At 39.7% G+C, this 10,665-nt stretch overlaps 1 protein-coding gene across 1 annotated transcript; it reads left to right on the top strand.

Moving 5' to 3' along the window:
- The first annotated feature begins 869 nt into the window (after nucleotides 1-869).
- LOC119426181 (voltage-dependent calcium channel gamma-6 subunit) lies at nucleotides 870-9,507 on the top strand. The gene is made up of 6 exons (XM_037693754.1): nucleotides 870-1,194; nucleotides 4,748-4,858; nucleotides 5,108-5,216; nucleotides 8,289-8,363; nucleotides 8,838-8,975; nucleotides 9,059-9,507. The coding sequence occupies exons 1-6, from the start codon at nucleotides 985-987 to the stop codon at nucleotides 9,274-9,276; spliced, it is 861 nt and encodes a 286-aa protein (XP_037549682.1). The 5' UTR covers nucleotides 870-984; the 3' UTR covers nucleotides 9,277-9,507.
- Nucleotides 9,508-10,665: the final 1,158 nt, after the last annotated feature.

The raw sequence follows: 10,665 nt of genomic DNA, 5'->3' as shown, positions 1-10,665 counted from the left end.
CAGTCCAGGAGACAGTCCAGGAGACAGTCCAGGAGGCAGTCCAGGAGACAGTCCAGGAGACAGTCCAGGAGACAGTCCAGGAGACAGTCCAGGAGACAGTCTACCTCTGTAACAACTCTGTCCCTGAGATTCTGATGAGACGGATAATCTGATATGACTTGAACACGATGAGTGTTCCTGTTCAGTGTTAATTGTTTTTATGTGCTTTCTACCATGTAACGTTTCTAAACATATCATATTCCAATGACAAGTGATGTTTTTCAATTTTCCTTTAATTGCGTCAAATCAAAAATGGAACACACATTAATTTGTGATTTCTATTATTGCTGAAGTTCTCTTCAGTTGTGTGGGTTTGAACCTCTGAATGTTAGCAAATAATGGCAAAATAGCTTTGATGGGTTCAAGTCAGGCTTGAAATATTTCTACTGTGAAATAATTAGAGTTGTTCAAACAATTTGCAAGCATGGAGTCAAAAATATTTAACATTTTATTTACTTTTACTGTATTTTGGAAGTTTATTTCCAACACTCAATAGGAAATAAGTATCTGTCACTAAAGATAGACACTCTTGGTTTCTTTTACTTTCTTTGACTCTTTTCTTTCTTCTCCCATCTGTAGGAAACATCCCCGTTCTGCTTCCTCATCTCAACCTCAACTGACGCCTGAAGAGCTTTTATCCATGGTTTTTATTCTGCGATTTTCTTCTGACAATGACTTTTTGGTTATATATGAATCTTTGGTTTGAGACTCATTTTTACAACGAGCGTTTTCCAAAGAAAAGTCTGATTCCTGCCTTCAACACTTCCTGCCACCAATAAGACTTTTAAAATTGTCTCAATTTTTCAGACTTATTTTTCTAACCTTGTAGAAAAGGTTTTGCACGTAGAAAACAACACGTTGGTTTCATTTTAAAACTGAACTGCCCCTTGGTTACCAAACCCCGTTTGATTTGTCCGCTGTGGCTGCTGTCTTTTTTCATACGAAATGTGGTCGACCTTTTTTCTGACGGATGAAGATGGTCGCACGGTGGTCCCAGGAAGTGCAGGAGGGGGTGGAGGGGTTGCACCAGGTGGACCAGCTCAGGGTGCCGGGGGCCTGGCAAGCCTGATGGGTGGACGTACTACGTTTGGCGGGAACAAACGTCGCAGGACAACATCAACAGGACATGTCATGAGTGAAGCTCAGGAGGGAAAGGTAACTTATAAACTGTTCTAAGTTTTTCTCTTGAGCCATCATTCTTTCCTAATGTGAATTGAAACAATCAATCATACTGAGAGAATTATGAAGAAAAATTAATATAACAGTGGTCTACAACTATCTGAATTTGACTACAATTTATCAAGAAATAAGTAGAGAAGGTGAAGAGGGAGATGAGCTGTAAGGCAAAGCTCTCCGTTTACCAGTTGGTCTACGTTTCTACCCTCACCTACGGGCGGCTGTGGCTGAGTGGTTAGAGCAGTTGTCCTCCATTACAAAACTTGGGGGTTTGATTCCACCAGTAGTCACATGCTGAAGTGTCCCTGGGCAAGACACTGAACCCCTCATTGCCTTCGATGTGTGTCCCATCAGTGTATGAATGTGATAAATCACTGATTATTCTTTGTTAAATATAGTAGAGTGTATGAATGGGTAAATGAGGGCACAGATTGTAGTGTAAAGCTCTTTGAGTATCTTGATAAGATAGAAAGGCGTTATACAGTATAAGTACAGTCCATTTACCATTTACCTATGGTCACAAGTTCTGGGTAGTGACGGAAAGAATGACACTGTGGATACAGGCGGTTGAAAGGAGTTTCCTCCGCAGGGCAGCTGGACTCTCCCTCAGAGATAGGGTGAGAAGTTCAGTTATCTGGGAGAGACTCAGAGTAGAACTGCTGCTCCTCTACATCGAGAGGAGCCAGTTGAGGTGGTTCGGGCAACTGGTAAGGATGCCTCCTTAGGGAGACGGTGTTTAGGGCATGTTCAACTGGGAGGAGACCCCGGGGAAGACCCTGGACACGCTGGAGAGTCTATGTGTCTTGGTTGGCCTGGGAACACCTTGGAGTCCTCCCAGAAGAGCCTGGAAGAGATGACTGTGCAAAGAGATGTCTGGACCTCCCTGCTCAAGATGCTGCCCCCGCGACCCGACTTCGGAACAAGCAGAAGATAATGGATGAATGGATGGAGAGGGATCAAACCGAACAACTTGTCAAGAAAAGTTTACTTCAGGGCATTTGCGCTGGACAATTGTAAAAAACTTGAACCTGTCACAGTCTGTGTCTTTTGTCATTTAGTGTTCTGTGATTGTGTTTGACTTGTGTTTCCAGCTTCCCCAGTGTTTCTCCCCTCATGCGGTTCAGCTCCTGTCCCTCCCACTCTCACCTGGTCCTCATTGTCTCTGCCCAGGTGTTTGTCATTATCTGTCATTATTGCCTCTTTAAATACCGTCATTTTGTTTGTCCCTCGTCCGTGCATTCCGTCATGTTTGGTAAAGATCCAAACCCAAATGCAAAAAAACAAAAACTCAAATGCTCAAATATGAAATAATTAATTTAAACAAAAGGCAAAAAAGGGATGACAAGACATCAAAAAAATACTCATGAATGAAAACTCTAAAGGGACTGGAAGGGATAAACATGAGATGTGTGAAAGCACACTGCATATCCTGTTTATGCCATTTGCAGGTTCCCTCAAATCTTACAACATATGTGGCATTGTGTTGTGATAAAACTGCACATTATAGAGTGGCCTTTTATTGTGGTCAGCCTAAGACACTTCTGTGCAAAAATCATGGTGTCTAATCAGCATCTTGTTATGCCACACCTGTGACGTGGATGGATCATCTCTGCAAATGAGAAGTGCACATTGACACAGGCTTACACACATTACTGAACAGCATTTAAGAAAGAAAGGCCTTTTATGTACATGTCAGATCTTTGAGTTCAGCTCATGAAAATGGGAGCATAAACAAAAGCGTTGCGTTTATCCAACAATGTTCAGTCAGGTCATTTGGACATTTTCTTTTTTTGCTGAGACATTTCTTCCTTCATCCAAAGGACTTCTTTGATCCAAGGAGACACCAAACAAAACTTATTCCCCCAAACAGCATATTCCAGTACATTGTTGGATTTTATACCTGGATTATTGAGCATGAACTTTTGGTGTTGCGTTTATATTTTTGTTCAGCGTAAAACACAGACCGTGACCAAATCCAAGATCCTCAGTTTAGAGTTTGTACAGGTTGTAGAACAGTGTAATATACATTTACCCTTGCAGAGTTGTTGAGGCAGTCATGGAGATCAGGTTGTTCAGTTTTCAAGTTTTGGCGACCTTGAAAGGAAGGTGCTTCCTACTGCTCCTGGAGTATGAGCTGATGGAGTCACTGTTTCGGGCTTCCTGGTTTTTCCCTAATCAAAGCAAGAGGCCACATTCCCATCAAAAAGTGGATTTCTTTCCTTTATTACCTGGACCCCACCAAATCCTGTATGTGGGATTCATTGACAATTATGGCATTGTAGCATTGTGCCTGGTTTGGGCATCTCAAAGCTGAATGCTTTGTTTTTTATGGATGATGTGGTTCTATTGGTGTTGCCAAGCCATGATTTTCAGAAAATACTGGAACGGTTCACAATGATGTGCAAACTGGCTCTCTAAGTTTAAAACCATAAAAGCAGAATCATGTGTTATCTGTGTTATGGTAAGGGTTAGGGTTAGGAGATCAGATTTCCAACTTTCAACGTCAAAGAAACCCAGCAGTGCAAACTAAGCATCTTATTCACTCACAGACATAAAAGTTTAGTTTTTGAACATGTTTCAAAGAAGTTCACATTTTTCATTTCATGGTTGCCAAAATACTAGTTTTCTATGTTTAAAGGAGAAAAATGTGATGTAATTTTTTTTCTTTGACGTTTGTTGAAAAACTCACGTTTTAATCTGTTGATCGGAATATAAGCAAAACTGTCAAGAAACAGAACTACACACTTGAACTGAACTTATTCTGACTTCAGCAAACACCATGCTGACTTTGTGTTTGTGTTGTGAATGATGGACAAGATGCATTTTCATTGTTATTTAGATTGTGTATGAAGAGTTCAAACATGAACGTTTGTGCAATTTATTACCTAAATACAAACAGAAACTATTTACTGATGTGAGGTATGAAATTTTGGTATTGTACCTCATTATAATTATAATTTGATAAAAGTATGCTACTTGCAATATATATTTTTTTGAGGTTTTACATATCTTATTTTAGAGATAAGCATGGTGATTTATGTGTCTAACACTTTCTTAATCAGTCCTACAAAGTAATTAGAAAAGGTTTAAATCTTTGTGTACATGAATTCAATTATCACAGATGTCCAAAATGGGGAATATCTAATAGCAACTAACCCTAACAAACAACAATAAAACAACAATAACAACAGAAAAGTGAGATTAAAACTACAATCGGCTCGTCAGGATTACATCCATAGAGTTCACTGAACAGGTAGCAGAACACCAGGTCACTAATTCTGAGATGAATTTAGTACCAAAGGTATTTAAGAGTTTTAATTTGAGGTAATGGCAATAAATGCAAACTGTTGATTTAGTTATGTGGACACATATTTTTTACAGTGCAGATGCTCTCATGTTCAATCATACGATGCCACTTAAACATATACTTAGTTAGAAGCACTTCAAACTTGAATATTTGATAAAAAATTTTTTTTAGTAGGTAATAAATACTGAATATGTGTATATTGAATACATATTTATTTGTGACTAGATAAAGCTTGCTTTCTTCGTGGCCATTGTGGGCGTAGTTCTGACGGTCCTCGGTGTTGGAACAGAGTTCTGGGCTGAACTTTCTCCTCCGAAGCACTTCTATAACAACCAGGTGAAACATATGTGTGTTTTCACATAAAGACCATTGTTAAAGTAAAGTTCAAACTGTTTTTAAGCCCGTTTGGATTCCATGTGTATAATTTTAGGATGTGTTCTGCAACATAAATAGCATCTGAGCAACAAACATATTGAAGAGTAATTTAATTTTAAATAAATTAAAATGACGTGGTTCAAACCCCTGACAACTTTGATTTATTAAAGTAAAACATGCTCATCATCGTTTCTCATCTCCCTTGCACAGACTTGTCTAACAGCCCACTACGGCCTGTGGAAAGGTTGCATCCGGACCCTGTGGGTGGCTGATATCGACCCAGAACGCGAGAGCTGTGGCCCTGCAGAACTTCCTGGAGGTGACTCAAAGGATTTACAGTCCAGTTTGGTCGACTTATGTGTTTTGTAATGGCTGACTAGTCTGCTTTAGAAAGGAATGGTAAAAGGATGACTGGCAGATCAAGTGGCTCACTGTCAAACTGGTTGGCCAGCTTCGTTTGAAGGCGTGAGTAAGCTCGTCTGAGTGCTCTACCTGAATTTCTGGCCAGACAAATGATGCTTGGCTCACAGGGCGATGACTATTCATCCTGAAAGGTTTGGTTGATGAAGCAGCTGAGTCACCGTAACAAAACCTGAGAAAAACGCTGCACATTTTGATTTTTGGTGAAGTTGGAGAATACGTTCAAATCATTTTTATTGTGTTTCAGGCAACTCTTCTACTTGACCTAAAAGACAGTTCCTTTGTATAATTGGTAAACAAAGACCGTGCTTCACCGTGTTTAAATGACACCAGTATATTAAGTTAACGCTAGCACTGGCAAAGTTTTAAACTGAGATCATCTTATGTTAAAAGAAAAGAGTTGTAGTCATTTTTGTTGAACCTCGTAAATGACCTTGTGTATTTTCTCGTTCAATATTGTGAGATTTTGCGAGATGCGTTAGTGCTCAGAGTAAATCAGAGGCTTGACTGCTGATGCAACTGACTAAATTAGAGCTGCTTTTGTGCTGGAAAATGCCATTGAGCTGTGGTGGCCATCTTGGATTAGGTTGACTCCGGTTCTAAAACAAAAGACAGTGATTTCTTTCTAATGGTTGGTCCAGTCTCAGAAAATGGTCCATTAATTGCTATCAGACTGGACAGTAGTCTATTAGATAGTTTGCTTTAAGATGAATAGCTTGATACCAACAGCTCTTGACATTTTTATGTAAAATTAGGCCTGCCCTGATAACAAATTTTGCTGGGCGATTAATTGTCTCTGAAATTATTGTGATAAACGATTATATTGTTTGAAATTTGACAATAATTAGTAATTGTCAACTTTAAGAATAAATTTTGGTTAATTTTGTGTGTAGTACCTTTATCTGACCACTGGATGGCAGTAGAAGACTGAACTGAAGGATGGCTTTTGAGGGAGCGAGCAGCGTGTCTCTTTAAGAAAAATGGGAGTGAGGCCCCTTGACATGACATGGGCTGCCTCTCGTTCCTGTTTTTCGGTTCTCAAAATGGCTGATGCTCGATGTGGTTTGAGCGCTTTAGCATAGCATTTTTCACACAAAGCATTTAATAAAATCATCAGCAAACAAGTTCTCAGCTTCTTTTTGCAGAGAAAAACAACTTTTTACACGAAGGCACGGGTTTTAACCGTGCATTTTGGAGCTTCGACAAGACGGAGGTGTTTTCCCCGAGGTCAGCCTGTTAGCTTAGCTCGTAGCTTAGCTTCTCAGCTTAGCTGCTTTTAACGATCCAAAAACACAATTTTGGACGGTTAAAACAGATTTTAAAGAGAAAAGAGAAAGGGAAGGGTCAGCGAAGAGCTCCAGAGTTGAGCTTTTTCTCATCCAGTGTCTTCAGTAGAAAGAGAGAGACACGAAAAAACGATAAAGCTGATAAATGAAAATGAGGTCGATAATTTTCATTTATCATGCGATTAATTGATTTATTGTTTATCGCGACAGGCCTATGTAAAATATATAAAAGTAGTGCGCATTGTGGAGTGACTGATGTATGTCGAGGGTGGTGCTCAGCTACTACCACACCGAATCTGAGCTCAGAGTCTGTAAAATCTATGTTTCATGTGCTCAGTAGATGCGGCCATCTTGAATTAGACTAGCTTCAGAATGTATTCACTTATAACTACACAAGATGACCAATTTCCAAAGGTTTAATTCAAATTCTGTTCAATATTTTATGAGATTTTTCTGACAAACAGACAAAATTAACCTCAACAGTTAAAGGCAAAGACTTTCTTGTGTCTTTTTCTTAAAGTTCGTGAGCTTTGCTAATTTATTAGGGATAAATTTGATTTTGGACTTCCTTTTAGAAAGATATCAAAACTCCTTTAATGGTTTTTGATTTTTCAGCCCTTTGTTCACCTTTTTTAAGATAATTTAAAAATATTAGTCGCACTTAAACCAAGACAAGTTCAAAAAAATAAATAAAAAAGTGAAATAAAAAGCAGTTTTCAGTCACAATGCGAAGACAAACAGCAGATGTTCAATCACATAACTGTTTTGTCGAGGTGTGTATTTCCTGATTAGGAAGTAATCAAGTTTATAGAGCATTGCCCTTTAACTTCAAACAACCACTTTAAACAACATTTATTAACATTTGACGTGATGTTAAGTGTGTTTCAGTGAGTTTACTAAATCATTTCATATTCAAGTATGCACAAACTGATAAGTGACAAACACTGAGCTTGGCACTTTGTTCTGTTTTGACTGAATGGAGAGCTGGGCCGGGCTGATTTATGATAACTGGGTTTCTTTTTGTATTAATGACAGTCTAGATTTATTTTTAATGGAAATAACACAAGTTTGCAAAAATATCAACTATACAGTTTTAACATAAATGCGATTTACATTTGACTGTGTATGAAACATCCCATTTATAATGAAAAAAGTTATTTTTTTAAAGCGAAAGTTCTCAGTATTGTCTCATTGGCCAGTGTCAGCTGCGTCGTCAAACACCTCGTATTTGAATTGTGTCCACTGGAGTTTCAGTTCAGCCTCTTCATCGTAACTGTTGGCTGCTGTGCTGAGGGAAAAACAAACCAGAACACTCTGAGGATGAGGCTTTCATCACTCTAATTAAGAGTGACGCGTGCGTGTTTGCTTGGTCGCGTTTGCAAATGTGCAAGGGAACAGAAAGCGGTGTCACGTTCTCTTTGACGGCCAAACTCTAATTGCTGTAACGCATCATCAGGACAGCAGAATCCAGATTGTTCATGAAGCTTCAGATTGCCACCTTGGGCTTGTCATTGATGTTCGCGGCTGATTGTGCTCGATGGAGAACAATTACAGCTAAATTGTGTGGGACTGAGATTTGAGGAATGCGGCTCCTTGAATTTCAATCAGATGTTTTTCCTGGCAGTGATCACGTCTGTCTCAATTACAGTAGCTGCTTCTTTTTCTCTGTCCTTGTCCTCCTGTAGATTCAAACTGTACCTACTTCAAGTTTTTCACTACAGGAGAAAACGCTGTCATGTTTCAGAAGACAACAGAGAAGAGTGAGTCACCCACCTCTTAAAGCGTCAGCTGTTGTCTTACTTTACCACCAACACACTCCTCGCCTCTCACCACCTCCTCTTTTACCTGCACAGTTTTTGAAGTAATTTATTTTTTGCTGCATTTGCTCTCAATCTATTTCTCTGCTGTGTTGTTTTTTTTTTTTTTGTCTGTGCCTCCCATCTCCCCCTCGCCTCACTCTTTCTGGTTGGCTATTGTCTGCTGTCTGAGTATTTAATATGTATTCCACCCACGCTGCGTTCAAGTGCCTCCGCCTAACCTCTTATTTCTCTGGCATCTTCATAATGTAGTAAGATTACACCATGCCACGCGGAATGCAAAAAGACAGACGTGTTTTCGTTTGCATTGTTCTACGGTGACATATCACTCTCCCGCTAAAGGCCTCGGTGCAGCAACTGGATGACTTCAGTCAGATTGGTTATTTCTTACAAACACTGTTGTCTGTTTCCGATCAGACCTGAACGTGGCAGCAGCAATGTTGGCCTTGTTCAGCCTCTTCCTGATGGTGATGGGAGCCATCTGCATCACCATGTCTCTCAGTAAAGAGATCCTGTTCTTCCTAAAGCCTGCGTCCATCTGCTTCATCCTGTCAGGTCAGTAAAGACAGCAAGCTGATGTGAAGCCTAAAACCAAGTTTTATTTATTTATATTGTCAATGCCCCGTCTTCGTCTGCAGGAGTTTTGGTGCTGCTGTCTCTCCTGGTTTTCCACCAGTCGGTCCTGGCGTTCTTGGCGAGCGACCACACGGTTCCTCTCCACCACGAGCTCTCGTGGTCGGTCTCGTGTCTCGGCTGTGCGGGTGCCGTCCTCATCGTGGGAGGGATCCTCTTCCTGCTGCTGGCGCTGCCCTGCAGCCCCTGGCAGAAGTGCCTCCCTCACAAGAACAACAGTTAGTGGTGTGGAGGTGATGAGGTACTTTATGAGGAGGAAGAGGGGCAGAGAGGTGAAGGTGTTTCCCAGATGTATCCCAGCAAAAAGATCACTTTCTCTGTTGACTTTAGATCAGTTGAAAGCGCAACTAAAACCTGTGGTGATAACTGGCATCTACCAAAGACAAACTATGGTGACCGTGAGGTGTAAATGAATGACATTTGAAAAAAACAGAATTACATTTGACCCCCCCCCCCCAAATAAACAATTCGATTTGAAAAAAAAACAGAATAAAATTAAGCCAAAGCGAAAGTGGCCAAAGCAGGGAAGTGGCCAAAGCGGAAGTGGCCGTAATCACATTAAAAAACAAAACAAAAACAGAATTACATTTGGAAAAAACAACAAAAAAATAGATTTGAAAAAATAGAATAAAATTAGGCCAAAGCGGAAGTGGCCAACGCGGAAGTTCCCAAAGCGGAAGTGGCTAAAGCAGGGAAGTGGTCAAAGCAGAAGTGGCCGTAATCACATTTTAAAAAACAGAATTACATTTGAAAAAAAAAATACAATTGAAAAGACAGAATTACATTAAGCCAAAGCGGAAGTGGCCAGAATCACATTTAAAAAACAAACAAACAATGGAATCACATAAAAAAATAACAAAAATGCAATTACGTTTGAAAAAACGGAATTACATTAAGAAAACCATAAGTGGTGGAGTTTACTTTTAGTGTTTGTTTCTTTTTTAACTTAATTGTTATTTATTTATTACATTGTTTTCAAATGTAATTTTGTTTTTTCAAATTTAATTGAATTTTTTTCAAATGTAATTCCGTTCTTTCAAACGTGTTTCCGGCCACTTCCGCTTTGGCCACTTCTGCTTTGGCCACTTCCGCTTTGGCCACTTCCGCTTCGGCTTAATGTAATTCAGTTTTTTCAAATGTAATTCTGTTTTTTCAAACTTAGTTCATTTACACCTCATGGCCACTGCAACATACAGATGCAAATAAAATGGTGGTGCCTTTCTACAATTATCAGATACAAACAACTGATGTGACTGGTCAGAAAACTCCAGAATCTTCTGTTCTTGTCAAAATGCACTATAACGAGTTCCTGTCTGGTTCATTTGTGTTTTTCTGCTGACAGTGGAGTCCCCCTGGGCCTCTTCCATGGAACCCATTATAGTTCAATATGATGAGACTCCATCAGGAAGTTGGAGTTGAGCTTGAATGGTTTTAGAGGGTTTCCTTGGCTCCTTTTCCCCTGCATTAACATTTGGATCAACCTGGAGTTGCATTTCTTCTTGCGTCCATTATCTGGGAGCATGGTTTTAATACCATAAACCTTTTATTTAGAACAAAACAACAAATAAAACATTGGCAACTGTGGTAACACGAACATGAAGTTACCTGAATT

Source organism: Nematolebias whitei, chromosome 19 (genome assembly GCF_014905685.2).
Source record: "Nematolebias whitei isolate Nwh7 chromosome 19, NemWhi1, whole genome shotgun sequence".
Taxonomy (NCBI): Eukaryota; Metazoa; Chordata; class Actinopteri; order Cyprinodontiformes; family Rivulidae; genus Nematolebias; species Nematolebias whitei.
Note: the sequence above shows the minus strand (reverse complement) of the source record. Positions and strands in the feature narration are given on the sequence as shown.

Coding starts and splice junctions, on each gene's coding strand:
- LOC119426181 (XM_037693754.1), top strand. CDS start 985: ATGTGGTCGACCTTTTTTCTGACGGATGAAGATGGTCGCACGGTGGTC. Junction 5,217..8,288: donor CCCTGCAGAACTTCCTGGAG/GTGACTCAAAGG, acceptor GTCCTCCTGTAG/ATTCAAACTGTACCTACTTC. Junction 8,364..8,837: donor TCAGAAGACAACAGAGAAGA/GTGAGTCACCCA, acceptor GTTTCCGATCAG/ACCTGAACGTGGCAGCAGCA.